Source organism: Triticum dicoccoides, chromosome 5B (genome assembly GCF_002162155.2).
Source record: "Triticum dicoccoides isolate Atlit2015 ecotype Zavitan chromosome 5B, WEW_v2.0, whole genome shotgun sequence".
NCBI lineage: Eukaryota > Viridiplantae > Streptophyta > Magnoliopsida > Poales > Poaceae > Triticum > Triticum dicoccoides.
Genome location: NC_041389.1, coordinates 692,925,360 through 692,942,717, shown reverse-complemented (window position 1 = coordinate 692,942,717; position 17,358 = coordinate 692,925,360). Strand labels below are relative to the sequence as shown.

General features: G+C 40.7%; 1 protein-coding gene across 1 annotated transcript; it reads left to right on the top strand.

The window, feature by feature from the left end:
* The first annotated feature begins 684 nt into the window (after positions 1-684).
* On the top strand, positions 685-13,861 carry LOC119312683 (probable ubiquitin-like-specific protease 2B). Its single transcript, XM_037588433.1, has 16 exons — positions 685-1,123; positions 3,074-3,344; positions 3,449-3,518; positions 3,604-3,641; positions 3,855-4,058; positions 4,140-4,197; positions 5,573-5,681; positions 6,588-6,656; positions 7,609-7,737; positions 8,285-8,485; positions 8,560-8,615; positions 8,696-8,789; positions 9,267-9,357; positions 10,309-10,428; positions 11,677-12,024; positions 12,143-13,861. Exons 2-16 carry the CDS (start codon positions 3,081-3,083, stop codon positions 13,619-13,621), a joined length of 3,330 nt encoding a protein of 1,109 aa, XP_037444330.1. The 5' UTR covers positions 685-1,123; positions 3,074-3,080; the 3' UTR covers positions 13,622-13,861.
* Positions 13,862-17,358: the final 3,497 nt, after the last annotated feature.

The following is a 17,358-nucleotide window of genomic DNA, read 5'->3' as shown; positions in this document are numbered from 1 at the left end:
AGATGCGCTAATCACCACGAATAAAATGATGACAAACCAACCCCCATGTGCTAATCTAACACTCGTTCGACTTGATTCAAAACACATGGGAAAATGGTGGGAGGGATGTTTATGGAGATCGAGTTTTTTCGGGGGCTCCCGCTCATCCAATGGGGAAGAAAAAAGATGCGTTGTCTATTGTGTCACGTGACACCCTTCGTTATGGAGGCATGCACAACATTGCCGCTAGCCTCACATCAACATAGAAACCCGTACGCGGGGTATTTATTTCAGCACGAAGAAACGGATATAGGAAGTAAATACTCGTCGCAAGGATTCTGTCTCGATCCACACTCATTAACGTCTAGAGATGCTGCCAGAGCATCAACCAGTGTATCTTTGTATTTGTTGTTACGTATCACACACATAATAACTAATCTTCAAAAATACTAGATGCACATGCCTCAGAACAGAACAATAACAATGATTTAAATGTATAGCGACATAATATGTCCTTAAAACCGCTCATCGACTTTTCACTCCGCACTTATATGATCTAAACAACCCACCGGATTAAAACGCGTTCCCCATCACCAATTCCTCGTGATAAAACCCTCCGGAAACCCGTTTCCTTGTGATCGATCAAAGGGATTGGAGAGTAGTTACTACTTTGCGGTATAATTACCCCGCAATTGCCACTGGGGGGCGTAGCCGAGTCGTCTCTCGCCTGACCCGTTCCCCTTCTCCCCGACGCCATCCGCCTCTCCTCTCCTCCTCCGCCCCACCGCCGACGACCAGGGCGATCGATCGATCTCTCCATGCCGCCCCGGTAGCCTCCGCCTCTCCCCCCCAACCCCTCCGGCGGACCAGCTGCGCTCTCCGGCGAACCTCGTCTCCACCCACGCCCCGCGGGCCCTCCCCTCGGCGGAAACCCTAGAACCACGAGATCCGTCGCCGCCGCCCTCGTTGACCGCCACCAGCGGGACGTCCCCAACGCCAGGCCAAGCGAACCGCCGCCGCCCCGCACCGACCTCGTCTCTCCCGTACCCCTACCTCCTCCCCGACCGAAGGTCAAAGGAGGACACCGCCGCCGCCTCCACCGCGACCCCATCCGCCCCGTCGTCCCCTCGGCGACTTGAATCAGGTATATCCAATCTCCCGTCCTGCTGTAACTTCCCCATCCTCTCGAAAATTGTGGCCGATTGCTGAACCGGAAATTAATGTTTTTTTTATTAATGCTCGTGACGAAATTTCTATGGCCGGTCGTGTTTTTCCGGATACATAAGTTACAGATGAGTGTGCGTTCCTGTAGCAGAAAATAGATGGGTATGCGTACTTTCAAGAATGGTGGAAGAAAGTGTTCTATGAATATAGGCAGTGTCCATCTATGTGTATGCAATTGTCCAGATTGCATTTCTTACCCTTTGGTAAGATTTGATTTTTCTGTCGTCCCAAGCGATCTGGCGTAGGGTAGATAGATACAGGGGCGGTGCTAGGGGTAACGCCACCCCGATGCTCCATTTTAATATGCGCCGTAAGTTTCTTCAAGTAACGGTTTACTAAATAAATGTGTGTCCCTTTGATGAAACAAAGGGCAAAGTTACTTGAAAAAGATGTCTTGTATTTCCACTTTCCAAAATACATTGTCAGAAACGAGGTTTAATAAACTACTTTTGGTAAATACAAGTTACACGTAAAATATGGAAGATTCCCTAGCTGAATTTAGTTTACCCTCATTAGATTGAATCGGGGTTTGGTGTACCGTCTATTGGCTACAAGCTCATAATCGTGGGGCAAAATTGAAGAACAAACAATTGATGCAAAGATAATTAGAAAAAATTACCGTGTTAGTGCTCCTTGCTTGTGGCGTTGATGAGCCTGGTGACTGTACTGGTCGTTTAGTTGCCGGTTGTGGCGTTGATCGGCCTAGGCTGTGCCTTGCGAGTCTGGCTCTGTCCTCTGGCAGTCTGGCCGCGTTAATTTGGTTCTGGCTGGCAGCTGCCGAGCCGCGTGGGCGTTGCCGCAACGCCTGTGGCGAAGAGAAGCGGAACAGGAGGGTGCGGTTCATGCGCGTGTGATGTTCTCGACTTCTCGTATTGCAGACGCATGCAAACGCCAAAATCAGAAGCGATTGATTGACCTATCGATCGTAGTGGGGTGCCTACATGGGATGCTCTTTTGCACTGGCAAAACAGAAAAAAAATTAATGGAGTCATCGTTATCTGGAAATGCGCCCTTGTCTTGGCCTCTGTCTATCAAGGGCATGCAACAGCAGTTGCGGGGTCGTATTTGACTATTCCTGTGCCAGTTCATCTCTGCAGATTTTCTTTCCCCATGCATCCAAAACATACATCCAAAGAAGCTGAGTTATTTTTCAAGGTGTGCTCTGTGTTTTACGTTTTTAGATTCCATGCCACCAAACGAAGAGCCTTGCTTCTATGAGCTATAGCTCAAATGTGCTAGTTGAATCTGGCCTAGCTAAGCAATTTAAGAGACTATTTTATCAAGATTGTAAGACAAATTCTGTTGGCTCATATATACCACAGGTAATTGCAACTAGCACCTGTCGTCATCCATTTATCTAGCCCAGCTAAACAATTTAAATACAAAGTTACAAACTCATACGAGAATGTTCACTAAGGTTGTAACTTGTAGGGGCAAGTGAAATTCTGTTTGCTCAAACGCTGCAGAGTGTTCCTATTAGATTCCTTGTCATATATTTGGACGGTACTTTAATAACATTAGAACATAATCTGTTAATTTTATAGAACGAAAGTAAGCTGCTCCTGTGCACCCACTTCAGTGTTGTGGTTTTGAGAATTTACAACTCTTGATACAGTTCTGATGTTTCACATTCATTACAAATTAGATACTATTATTGATGCTTGTTTTTCTTGGCCTGTGCATCTAGCTCTTTTCTTTCAATCTTTCAGTGGTCAGTCATAATAATGAAGATGACAAGGCCTTATTTATTTTGTTGTTATATGTTTATTACATATCAACTGCAATTGCACATCAACGAGTAATCTATGATTGTCGGTCAAATAATATCTAATTGCTTGTATACCCTCTTCCACTGTGTTGTAATTCACAGGTTGCAGATGAATCAGACTGAGATCTCTGGTTTGGAATTCACTGGCTTGCATGATACTCATGTTGGTGAAGAATCATATGCAACTGAATGTCCTGAAATGAATCAGGATCTATCCCACAAAACCGAATTTGATGTGGTTATGGCAACTACAGCCATGCACAGTGGTTCTGGCAATTCCTATGCTTGCTTAGATGGATATGAAGATACAAGGATGATGTCAGGAATTCAGGCCGTTAAGGAAGTTAGACTTGGCAGTATGCAGCACCTTGAGGTTCAGCCAGATATAGATACTGTTAATATTTGTCTTTTGATGCAGCTATTTATTCCGTTTCCATGTATTAATCTTTTTTGGTTTCTCGTTTGGGTTGACATCAGGGAACATATTCTGATTCCGATGAAGAAAACTTGTCATCTAGTCCTGGAACTTCATCCACCACTAATTACGGTATACCCTGTAAAATGGTCAACCCATAGCCAATGCTCATGCTTTTTTTATGGGAGTCTGCTAATATTTTTCTGTGCAATTTCAGAAAATTTGGAAAATATGTACAATGCTTTGGGCGAAATGGTATGTATCCTCCTTGCCTTGTAGAATACTTGGAGTAATTCGTATTATTGAATACACTTTGGGTTCTTCAGCAAGCTAGAAATTTGGAGATATGATTGATATGAAGAACTGATAGTTACAGCCAGCTATTGACCTATTAACATGATTCAAATGTCATCTTGGAGTATGTAGTTGGGTACTTTTATCATTTCTATTTGTTCTCTGTATTTGTAGGTTGATAAAGAAGGGACGGTTGTGCTTAAACCTGACTTTGTGATGTGCGACACGGCCCTGCATCTTCAGCCTCACTTAATTTTTTCACCAGATGGGTTCAAAATTGAACAATCGGATTGTGATCCATATGAAGATGATAAGACGATAGCTCTATGTTGGGATATTTGTGACATCATTTCCATTAATAGTCAATGGACTCAGAGTGTATGTAATTCTCTTTACTTTTTGTTTTTTTACTTTCCGCTCTAATTTGTATAGCTTAATATCAGTTGCCCTTTTAACCAGGTTATGTCTGCCTCTGTAACTCTCCTTATTAGACCCAGTGCAGAGGCTGAAAGTTCAGGTAATTACGCTTGGCATTCTGGTCTTTTTATCGTATTCCAGATTTAGTATGCTTTCACTGTGTTCCAATGATAGATGTCATCCCGGGTCAATGAATGCAAGGCATGAAATAAAGCTGTGTTGGTTTATGGGGTGTGTTTTGTTGTGAATTTAGAATTTGTCAGCATTGCATGTCTTCTGTTCTTCTGAAGAAGTTAAACAGCATCAACCAAACAACAGTTTATTTGTTTGATTAGTATCGGTCGATTGCTTAATATAAGTATCCGAATACATAAAACATTTGTAGAGCTCCTTATTAATTTCCTTTTTGTCCGTGGCAGAAAATGTGTCATGCAATAGTAAAATTATACAAATTGCGCACACATTTGACTTTTCCAACCAAAAGCTTGATTGCATGCGCATAGTATTTTTGAATAGGAAGGTAAATGGCGCTGGGAAGACTGGTCCATTGCATGTCTCTCATGACTGTCCACCTGTTAAGAAACTAATGGACAATGCAAAACGTTCACAAAAAAAGTAGTAGACTATCATCGCTGGGAAAAACAAGTGGTGTATTAGCATGAAATGATAGCAAGCTGCCCTCTTGTTGCTGGCTCCGTGTCCACATCTTTGTGTCCATGTGGGCAGGGGTTGTGCAGTTGTTACAATCAAGTTTCATTTAGGGCAGGGCCTATGTGTGTAGGGCCCATCCTGCATCAACCATATGGCCATACCGACTCCTATAGGAGCCTAGAGATACGGTCATCTATTTGTCTTACGAAGTTACAAATTTAATTGATTTCTTAGAGATATTAGTGGTTTCCTTGCTTCTCCATATGAGTTGTTTCCTTGATCCTCAAGTCGCTGTAAGCCAGGTATATGATGCATGGGCCTCTGATTCATTCAATAAACAAGCCAGAATTACAGATCACTCTCCCACTATTTTGTTTCTCTAACCCCTGCTGCTAATTGGCCCCTTGGTTCTCTATCCTCTGCTTCTAACTGGAACCTCGGCGTCCCACCAATGGCAAGAAGGCAGTATGTTCCAGACCTTGTCCTCATGTTGAGCTCCCCTGCCACCCAAGGGCAACTCTAGCAGATTCCCCTAAAAATCTTATAACTCCCTGATAACTTCCATCATTGGGAGTTTGAGCACTCTAGCAGATCCCCTAAAAGAGATACTCCCAAAAAACCATCACTGCCTCTTCCTGCCACTTGAAACGCCGTGCCTGAAGTTTCACCTCTCCTCGCCGCTGTCTTGCCCTGTTCACAAATGCATGCATGAATAATTTAATAAGTTAACAAAATATGAATTGAATGTTAATATTGTGAGGTTTTTATATCCTTTGGCGTTTGCGTATGTTGAACTAATTTTTTTTGTCTTTTTTGGACTCTAGATCCTATTAGAGTGGAGTTCATTCTTACAGATCCACAGTGGCCACAAAAACAAGAGAAGATTTGTCATATTGCATCGAGATATCGCGACATCTGGAACAGCACTCCATTGTAAGCTTTGAGCTGATGTTATGCTTTATGTCTGACCTTTTATTCATGCATGTGTTGATTTCAGTCAAATCACATTTCTGACCACAGCATAGAAGAGTTACTAGGTTCATGCCAATGCATCATTACATTAGACACATGAATTTTTGTTATTTTCCCCTCCTATCCAGCCACAGATAGGATCATGCAAATACTAATGCGGATTATTAAACCATGTAAATTGGGCTGTGAAACATATGCCAGTGGAAAATGCTGGCCATACCAGATACTTCTTATATCTTAGGAAGACTTGACTTGTAGATTGAGTTCGGAACTTTGGGTCTCATATTTAATAAGCCATAACTACCAGATATGGAGAAGGATTATATTTTTGCTTGATACCTATATCAGATATTACCTTTAAGTGTTAATAATATTTGGGGGTGCGTCATATCAGATACTACTGTTAAGTGTTAATAATATATGATTTTATTCATATTGTAGAGAGTAGACCATGCACTTTAAATCACTATACGAAACAGTTATATTTTTATGTGTTATTCTTTTACTCAAGAACTCATGAAATTAGACATGCTGCAAATACTGGTAAGTTGGGTTATTTCAGCTTAGGGTTTGGTTATGAATGCATTTTTCTGTTTTTCTGGGGTTTGGATATGGACATCAAGTCTTAAAGGTGGACATAGATTGTGATGGAGGGATCAGGACATTATGATTTTGGCGGAAAATTTCTATCCGATCGGACTTGTCACATATTTGCCAGATTTCGTGGTTGGACAGTTTTGCTATATCTGTATCTTTTTACACTTCAAATGTGCAGTTTGCTCCGAGTTACAAAATATATATGTACAGTCTTTGGTTATGTTGCTGCTTTTGTAACAATGTTCTTACGCGATGGCATGCCACTGTCAGAGAGGATTTTGCGTTGGAGAACCGGAGCGCCGACCCAAGTTTATTTTTCCCGAAACAATATTTTTCTGGGTATGTTGCACTTCTGTCATGTATTCTCCGCATCTGCTTTTTTCGTTTTTGTTTTTTTACCTCTATGAACCATCTGAAATATCTAGAAGCATTCGTGAGCATACCGCACTACAATTAGCTTCTGTCATTTAGAAACAATGTTGTTGCTATGCATGTTTTTATCCATTGTACTAGTTTCACCTATTATGTCCTAAATGTCTTTTGTAATGTCCAAGTTTTTAGATCTCAGTTTTGATAGCGAGGTCCTGGCTAAGCTACTTAAAGTATAACTATTATGTATATTTTTTTGTTATTTTAATAGAAAATAATTATTATGCAAGCAAGTTTTGACACAATATCACGATAGAAACACAATTTTCTTCAGACTATAAATAGTAAAACATGTGAATATTTGACCAAGTTTTTAGAAAAAAATATCAATATGTGCATTACCAAATTTGTTCAATTAGATCCATCATGAAGAGTATTTTCATATTTTGGTTATTTTGTATTGTAGATGCCGATATTTTATCCTATAATCTTGGTCAAGCACACACAAGTTTGACTAAGGGAGTAGTAATCAATAAGAAGTATAGTTGTTAAAAAGTGTCATAAAAGAGACAAGTTTTTTGATAGGTTCTCGTAATCTATGGCCTCAATAGATTTATTGAGGACTTTAATGAAATTGATTTTCAAATTTAGCTTGTAGTTTTAGCAAAATGCACTTAGATGGAATAGCGGGGCTCTCACTAGCTATCTAAGACAAATCAGAGTTATTTGAAGCTATACTGGCTGTCGCAACTGTAGTGGGAAGCATCGTTTATCGATTAGGGTCCAAAAAACCAATAATGCTAATATTACTAGCTATTTATAACCTTATTAATTTCTGAAATTTAATTGAGTGTCTACCATGATCTATATTTTGTTCTTGCTATGCTTAAACTTGTTTCGTTGTTCGTGTTAATTGTTTCAGCATTGACGAATTTGAAGATGTCATCTATCCTAAAGGAGATCCGGATGCTGTTTCTATTAGCAGCAGAGATGTTGATTTGCTTCTACCTGAAACATTTGTCAACGACACAATAATTGACTTTTATATCAAGTAGGTTGAACCTTCCATTGGTGTCTGCAAACTCATCCTTGATTTTATAGCCTTAATTGTTAAATGGTGCTGTCCAATTACACTTTTTGTGCTGTCGCAATTGCTATTGTAATATTTGTAATTGCCTTGTAGATCTGATCACCTGCTTTGCTACATGCAGATGCAGAGGCAGTTACGTATTTATGTTTTCTTAAGTTTATGATATGAAATCTTCTTTATCGTTTTGAAGGTTACTTACCAAATCAGTTACCTGTGAAACAAATGTATCCCACAATCCTGTGAAAGCTACAGTACCCACATGGCTCTGCTCGCTTTCATGTATTTTTTGTGAATAACAATGTCATACAGTTCTCATAGGCAACTATCATAGTTGTTGGTACTGAACAGAATCTGATTTCATTATCGATTTAAATATCATGAAATATGAATTTCTATTTCTGATGTGTTTAGTTACCATTCTTCAGTATGAGCCTGTTAAGTTCACATTTCTCTGGAGTGCATTTTACTCATTTGTAATTACAACTATGCATTGATTTATTATTTGCAGATACTTAAGCACAAGAATGAAGACCACGGAGAAGTGCAAGTACCATTTCTTTAACAGCTTCTTTTTTCGCAAGCTGGCAGATCTTGACAAAGATCAAGGGAGAGCTCCAGAGGGTAGATCTGCTTTTTTACGTGTCCGCAAGTGGACCCGAAAAATAAACATATTTGCGAAGGATTTTCTATTTATTCCAGTGAACTTCAGGCAAGCAACTTGTCAACTTCTTATTGTTAAAATGATTACTTTTGTGTACTGTTAATTATGTTTCTGCATTGCAGCTTGCATTGGAGCTTGATTGTTATTTGTTATCCTGGAGAAGTGGAAACATCTGAAGGTGAGAACATAAATTAAAGTCGGTACTTTTAACATTTTTATGGATTAGTGTTTTACTTTCCCGTTGCTCTGCTTCATCAGATGGTGAAGCAAAAAAGCATGGTAAAGTTCCATGTATATTACATATGGATTCTCTTAAAGGAAATCACAGTGGACTGAAAGACATTATTCAAAGGTAAACTCATTTCTGGAAGAGTTAAATCTTGTGCTGCTTTTGTGCAAATTAGTTCATTTTAGGATGAGCTATCATATTTTCAGAACTTTGACCACATATGATCTTTACGATTTTCAGATAAAAAATGGACGCTATAGTCAGAAGCACATTAAATAATTATATTATTATTAATATTTTTTTGTCTTGGTAATGGTCAAAGGTGTCTCTTGTAGACCACATCAATGCCTGATACATCTAATTTGCAAGTACTCCCTCCGTTTGGAATTACTTGTCGTAGAAATGGATGTATCTAGACATTTTTTAGTTCTAGATACATCCATTTCTGCGACAAGTAATTCGGAACGGAGGGAGTATATAATAACTGAAAAGTGTAAACAGTCAATGTCGTTTTTTTGCACTTCATTACTCCAATTTATCCTAGGACTTGAGAGTCACTTGGTGACCAATATCTGCTGAGTTTGACTCTCTCTGGTGCAGTTATCTATGGGAAGAGTGGAAGGAAAGGCACCCTGAATCAGCATTAGATATTTCAGACAAATTCTTAAATCTGAGATTCATCTCCCTTGAGGTTTGTGGACATCAGCTTTTAGTAGCAAGTCTCGTGTGTTTCTGTAAAATTGTTGTTGAGTACTTCTATGTTCGATGCCAATTTCTGATTTGCACTAGTTCTGAGAACCATTTAATGTTGATGCTGTGAAGAGCCCAAGCACTGAAAGAAAACCTACCCCTTGTTATTTCCTTTCGTGACTCATGAGTGATCAATAAATCAAGGAGCTCTTTCTAAATTGCATGGCCACTTGCACTCACCAATCATGGAGAGGTATAGATGGTAACTAGTGTGGATATCTGTCGAAGGTAGCCAAAGTGTTAACTGGATAAAAATGTTAAGGTTTGAAATTAACAAAATCTTATCCATTAGGTTTAAGGTTTGAAGCTAAAATTTACAAAAAAAATGTTTGCTAAAATCCTGTCATGATGCCAGTCTTGGCCTGTTGCCAATATTTTGACGAGCTTTTGTCACATGTGCATTTTAGCTTTTGCTATCCTTGCTAATCTATGGCCCAACCAAATAGCGAATTCAGCGCAAATACATGGCCCATGAACACACACCCTCCGACCCATGCACACACGAAAAAATAAATGGCCCATGAACATGTAAATAAACAATGAAGATACTATTTGCAGGCTCTCTGTTTTAACTGAAACTGCAGTCCAGGGATTGCATGTATAATGGGTTAGGAGCTTCTTTTAATTATCTCTAGGAGCTAGTCTGTTTGACTTGTTGAGTTAGCCAGTCCAACATATTTTCATTCTATGAAATATAGTTTCAGCTGGTCAACGCCTTCATTGTTGATATAACTCACAAGGTTGCAAATGTATACCGTATACATGCCTTCAGAACAAAGAAATTTCTTTTAATATCGTATACATGCCTACAAAACAAAGAAATTTCTTTTGTTTCATTTGTCAATATCTATTTTCTTATTGCGATATCGCTTTGTTCTATTTGTCCATCCAGCTCCCTCAGCAAGATAACTCATTTGACTGTGGCCTCTTCCTGCTCCATTATGTGGAACGCTTTCTGATGGATTATCCCAGTAGCTTCAACCCTTTGAAGATATCAGTATCCTCATCCTTTGTGAGTTCTAATTAATTAATTTTCTTCAATTTTGATGTTATGTTTGGGCCCCCAGTTCTCTATTTCATTTGCAGCCTACTTTTTTTTTCTTTTCTGTTTATGTAATTTTGTTTATTTTCCTTCAATAAATGCTAATTTTGGTGTTATAGTGAACACCATGCAAAGTGTGGATATTTTAGTACATACTACCTCCGTCCTGGTTTATTAGCCTCCCTTGTAGTTTGGGTCAAACTTTGACCTTTGATTTAACTATTAAAAGATAAGTTATATACCCTAAAAATGGTATCACTGAATACCTCTTTCAAATATGAATCCAACAATATAAATTTTGTGACATGCTCCCTCCGTCCCAAAATAAGTGTCTTGCTGTTAGTACAACTTTGTACTAATGTTAGTACAAAGTTGAGACACTTATTTTGGGACGGAGGGAGTACAACATATTATTTGGTAGTCAAATCTACGGTCAAAGTTGGGCACAAAGTACGAAGGGGACCAATAAACCCGGACAGAGGTAGTAATCACTAATGGAGAAACTATCATAGATTATTTTATTCTAGCTATAATTCAGATGTGCATGCGTCTATTAGAATTTTGTTGATGAAAAGTCGGAGGAAACTGCACAGCACCTGTTCCTACTTTTCGAAGATTGTGGCCACTCACTTGTACCTTCACCTTAGTCAATTTACCACAGTTACTTATGGCCCGACCATCTCCATTTGCATTTGAGCAACTTGCTATGTGTAATCTAAAAAATAAGAGGAATTGGTGCATGGTTCTTGCTGGCGTTAGGGTTCATATTTTCTGCCACTATGGCGGTCCATATTAATCAAGAAAATAGACGTAGACTCATGCTATCCATTATAAAGCATAAGTTGTAAGTCGAATTGACTATTGAAGTTGTTGGAGGTTCATCAAAGTTTGAAGTACGGCGGCATTTTGCACCAGGTCAAAAGTACAGTTGCGGGGTAAAAGCTTAAAACATGGATGGGCTTGGGGCACACTTTCCTAATTAAAATATGGGGACGGTAGTATGTTAGCGCTCTTGAGTTTGATCCCGCCTTTTCATCCTCTCAGTTGGGAGTGGTAGGTGTTTGGTGAATTTCTTTATATAGCATGTAGTCTTTTTAGTACATCTTTTTAGCAGGAGACTGAAGTTTTAGTTGATGCCTCTCTGCTTGAGTAATCTTCACAAATCACATTTTGGATATATTTTGTTAACCCCATATTGTAATGCTTTGTACTTTTCAGCTCAGTGATGGTTGGTTTGAACCCGCTGAAGCTTCTCTGAAGCGTTCATTGATCCGGAAGTTAATCCAGGAGCTAGTGACAGAACCTTCTCAAACATTTCCGGAACTAACCTGTGGTAGTGAGCAGTTTGATGAAAGTTATCTAGGAAGAGAAAACGCTGAGCATGAAGCAGCTAGAGAGTTCCTTGCTCAGGGTTGCTCTGCTGGTGAATCTGAGTCAGTTTGCCAAATTCCTGGAACACAGCAACAATCCACATCCATCTGCTTTAATGATTCTGGGAATGTTCCTGTTTCTGGATGCATTTTAGAGACTGAAGGGGTTACAACATTTGCTGTACAGGACACACAGGTATAATTTTAGCTAGTGGCTAGTACTCTTAGTGTTTCAATTGATCTGTAGTAATTAACTCTTTGAACTTGTTTTCTAAAGTCATTTTTTACCTGTTGTTCTCCATTATTTTTGTTAGGTTTGTCCACCCGACAATGATATTGCTGTCTGCATGCCAAGCCAGGCTGTGGAAAATGAGCCACCTCCTGCGGATTATGATAATAAACCTGACCTGAGATCATATGCCCCAGAAGATGCTGAAGCGTTGAAGGATGATGGTTGTGTGGTAAAAGGTCAGGACACTTTTGAGGAATCCATGCTAGATTGTTCGCATAATAACCAGACAATTTCTAGCCACACAGAAGTTATGATGCATCATATTATGGATTCCAAGTGTGGCTCATTCTCTGATAACTCCGAGGCAATGGCCTACAAAGAACAGAGCTTAGAAACAAACATAAATGAAGTTCTGTATGATTGCTGTGATGTGTCCGAGGATATGCATCCTGTCATGATGTCTGATGCCAGGGAAGTTGACATTGCACCTAATCGAGCAAGCACCAAAGACGAAGCTGACAATGGCAGATGTGATCTCCCTGATGTCACGGGATCTGTTGCGGCTGGTGATATAGAAGGGAATACTTCTGAGCATTCTTCAGAAAGAAACATTGTTGAAGATGAGGAGGCCAAGGGTGATATTTCTCTCATGGTATGCGATTTGAACAATGATGTTGCTGAGCAGTCTTCTCCCGTGGTATGTGATTTGAACAATGATGTTGCTGAGCATTCTCCCTCAACAATTGCTGTCGAATCTGAGGACTTGAAACATGAAGATACTTATGTGGATCTCAAGGTAGAAGATGATATCGAAGTTGGCATGGAGGAAACTTGCGCAGCTGCGGATAAGATCAGTGATGTTGAGCAGCATATTTCACCCGAGTCCAAAGAGGGAAACATTGAGAGCTGTGCTATCAGTGACATCGCTGTTCCCCATGAGCCGAAAGAGGGAGAGACTAGCACCATCGTGGGAGGCGACAGTAAAAATGGGAGTGATGATGCTCATGTGGACAGTGTGGATGCACACGGTATAGGACCAGGAGCAGGCGAGACAGTTCTTTGTGAAGTTGACACTAACTGTACCGATGCTGAGATGCCTGACGTTGATAGCGCCTTGTGCGTGAAGATTGAAGCAGTTTGCGAGGACACACCCTGTGATGCTAAATGGCCTCTTCCCGATAGCATCTCCGAAGATCAGATGATGGAAGTTTGCGAGGGCAAACCGAATGAAGCAGTTTGGGAGGACAAACCCCGTGATGCTAAAAGGCCTCTTCTTGCCAGCACCTGGGAAGATGAGAAGATGGAAGCTTCAGAGGACAAACCGAATGAGGCAGTTTGGGAGGACAAACCCTGCGATGCTAAAAGGCCTCTTGTTGCCAGCACCTCTGAAGATCAGAAGATGCAAGTTTCTGAGGACAGGTGCTTTGAGAAGGACGTCGAGTCCACCGCAGAGAAGACGGAGCGACCCAAGAAGCGTCGCAAGGAGCGCGCGCCGACGCCGATGCCGGCAACAGATAAGCGACGAACGAGGAGCTCCTCAATGCCACGGTTTCTGGCTTAGAATCCGGGTTTCCTTTGGCGATTACTTGTCTGTAATAGGTGACTTGTCTAGGGTTCCTAGAAACCTCCCTCCCTCCCTCCCTCTTGGTCTGTATGATAGTTAGCTGCCTGACTGAACCTGCTACCTTTTGGCGTATGCCTGAATTTAGCTGTGAAGTGCCGTGCAACGTTCTAGCATGTTATTATTAAAAAAATACTCAGTTTAGTTGTGGACAAGCAAACTTTAGTGTATGCCTTTTCTTTTTCTCCTTGTTATCTTTTTATTAATGGAATAAACAACCAAACAAATTATAGCAGCAACAAGTTATACGTTTTAGAGACGTTTTAGACAGCTGAGATTGAATTTTTGACTGTTTTGGGTGTTGTCTTAAATGTCTGAACGGTCTTACAAAAGTGAATGGAGGGAGTATTTACAATCTGTTTTGGGTGTTGTTTTGTATTACAAACGAAAACAAATACTTCCTCCGTCCCAAAATTCTTGTCTTAGATTTGTCTAGATATGTATGTACTCCCTTTGTCAGGAAATACTTGTCATCAAAATGTATAAAGGGGATGTATCTGGACATATTTTAGTTCTACATCTTTTTTTATCCATTTTGATGACAAGTATTTTTGGATGGAGGGAGTACCTAATACTAAAACATGACTTGATACATTCGTATTTAGACAAATTTAAGACAAGAATTTTGAGACGGAGGGAGTACTTATGCGAAGTATTGTAAAATCTTAAGGAGTATTTTTAGCCTCAGTTACATGGATACAAGTTGTAGCAATTAAACAGATGCACAACACACCACATACCTAGCTACGCACTAAAGGAAGTACCAATCTACAATTTATACAAACGCGGCAATTGAGAAATCTCTGAAGCCATTCTGTGAAGGGTGCGTACATCATCCTCCCTGTGGTCTGTAGACCTGTGAGTAACCCTGTAAGTGGAAAATATCTCGGCTGAGACACCCAAATCGATCCCAGGGATTCAACTTGGCGAGCTGGGTGTCCACCCTCACATCAAACCGTCGAGCCACATGCGCCTCGCAGTTGACGAACACATCACATCACTGAATGAACAACACCAAAATCCCGAATAAACCCAGGAAAATGGTAGCCCTCATGCCAAGTCTAAGACTTTGTCAGGTTAGGGCATCTGCAACGCTGACCCGCAAATATGCTCCGGCATGACGGGGGGACCAGTCTACGGACAATGATGCGGAGCCGGTCATCCAACACTGCCTGCATACATTTCTCAACTATTTGAACTAACCGAACGGAATTTATGCAAACACGGCGGATTTCATATAAACATGACAAAATTCATTACATTTTCGACATTCTTCATACTAGAAATGATAGCAGACTAAGATAAAACTAGTCTACGGCTGGCGTTGGCGGATATCCATTCCGACGACAGCGGCGGATCTCCATTATCTTTCACATGTACGGTAGTCGCACTACTAGAGAAAACTTTACTAGTGGCGCTGTTTTTTTTACATACCAGTAGCACGGGTACCCGCTACTGCAAGGGCGCTACAACTATTACTTAACAGTAGCACGTTTCTAAACAAGCACTGCAGCTAAGATACTTAGTAGTAGTCCTGGCCATCTCAGGCCCGGCCCTGTCGGCCCACCCAGGCCCGGCCCTAAAATCCAGGGCCTAGGCCCGATGGGCTTGCTCGTGGGCCGGGCTTGGGCCTAAGTTTTGAGCCCACCAGCAGGGCCTGGACGGGTTTGGGCTTGGCATATTGGCATTTTAAGGAAGAGGCTCGGCCCACGGCCCTAAGCCCTAAGGGCTTTTGACCAGATGGGCCAGGCTTGGGCTTGAAAAGTAGGCCTGATGGTAGGGCCTGGGCCTCAGTTTTCTGCCGTGGGCTTTTTTTGGCCCGACCCAAGCCCGGTCCATGGCCAGATATACTTAATAGTAGCACATCTTTCTCTACCAACGCAACTACTATCATCATGTAGTAGTAGTGCCCTATTTTCTCCCACGCTACAACTAGGTAAATAGAAATAAAAAATGTAAAAAAGATGTCAGATGCAATATTCATGAAAATCAAGACAAGTCCAATGCAAATAAACTAAGTTCACAGAACCATCTCACAAACATTAACGATAATACCATATTTAATATAACCACACAATCTCACAAACCCATATATAATAGTCAACAATGCATGGATAAATCATAGTTGATAAGTCTACTAGGTAGTCATACTAGCATGTATATGGTTCAGCAGCCACATGCATGCATATGTAGTTCTAGATGATATCGATGACGACCATCATCCTCAAGCCTGGGCGGTGGGTGTTCCTGATAGTAATTAGGATTGCCTGTCCTACATGAAGATTCTTGCTGACGAGGAAGCTCTTCCACCCAACTGTGTTGAAGTGTGTGCGACCGTCCGTGTCCACGCCGTACGCACAAGTGGTGACGGAGTCCCTCGCTGTAAGGCGTATTCCAGCAGAGCCTTCTTCATCAGGCTTGATACCACAACTCTCAGATAAGCTCTTTGGCAATTTCTGAATAAGAAAAACATATCAATTAATAAGTAGCCTCACACATTCTACGCTATCAAAAGACAGTACTACATTTCTGCTAAGCATGAATTCTACTAATAAGTATATATGGATTCTACACTATTAACAATTATTTGGATTCTACACGAAGCATATATATCATCGGATTCACTAAGCATATAGATCATCGGATTCACCAATCATATATATCATCGGACTCTACACTAAGTATAACAATAAAGCATATACATCATCGGATTCACTAAGCATATAGATCATCGGATTTACCAAGCATATAAGATTCACTAAGCATATATATCATCGGACTCTACACTAAGTATAACAATAAAGCATATAAGATTCACTATAAGATTCACTAAGCATATATATAATCGGACTCTACACTAAGTATAACAATATAGCATATCATCAAATTACTACAGTAAATGCAACATACCATGTTATGCCGATCAACCATGGTACTTGTCAGGCGGGTCACGAATGACACTCCGATGAAGTCAGCACGTGGCGGAATGATGTCCCATAGGCTGCACACCTCCTCCTCGCTCAACCTCATTCTTTGAGCTACGATGGCTTCAACAAGTGGGTCGTCATCATCCTCATCATCCCCATCATCTTCTGCTTTGTTGACATAAATCACGGCCATCTTGGGTCTTTCTGCTCTGAAGGAGAAGCTGATCAACTCACCACCGGTAATACGCATGTGGGTGATGAAACAGACCCATCCATATCCTCCCACCCGCCTCATATTTCGTCCTTACTCGACCTCCATAGTGTAGGGGCCCCCAGGAGGCTCAAAGGTCACAGAGTCTCCGGTCAGCTTGTTGAATTCTGACCTCATATTGCATGGGACGATCCGTGTACAAAAAGCAAAAATGATATATACACGATGCATTAATGCCAATAACACTAAAAAAATAGTGATTACTAGTTTCATATAATTTATTACCGCCGCATGAAGAAAACTAGACTCGAAGTAGATGCGGAACAGCATGCCAGTTGCAAGGCTGCTGGCACACCTTGACTTGCACCGTTGACATGGTGGTGGTGGTGGTGGCGCCATTTCCCTAAAGCAATATGATTAAAGGATTAACGATCCAAAAAGTAAACATAAAGTTTTCAATACACATCAGGTTTTGAATAATATACACATCACGTTCACATCATAGAGAATACACATCAGGTTCACATGGCAAGGAAAAT

Bases quoted from the DNA above. Each gene is read 5' to 3' on its own strand.
- LOC119312683 (XM_037588433.1), top strand. From the start codon at position 3,081: ATGAATCAGACTGAGATCTCTGGTTTGGAATTCACTGGCTTGCATGAT. The intron at 8,486-8,559 runs GCAAGCAACTTG...TCTGCATTGCAG, and splicing joins TTTATTCCAGTGAACTTCAG to CTTGCATTGGAGCTTGATTG. The intron at 10,429-11,676 runs GTGAGTTCTAAT...TGTACTTTTCAG, and splicing joins TATCAGTATCCTCATCCTTT to CTCAGTGATGGTTGGTTTGA.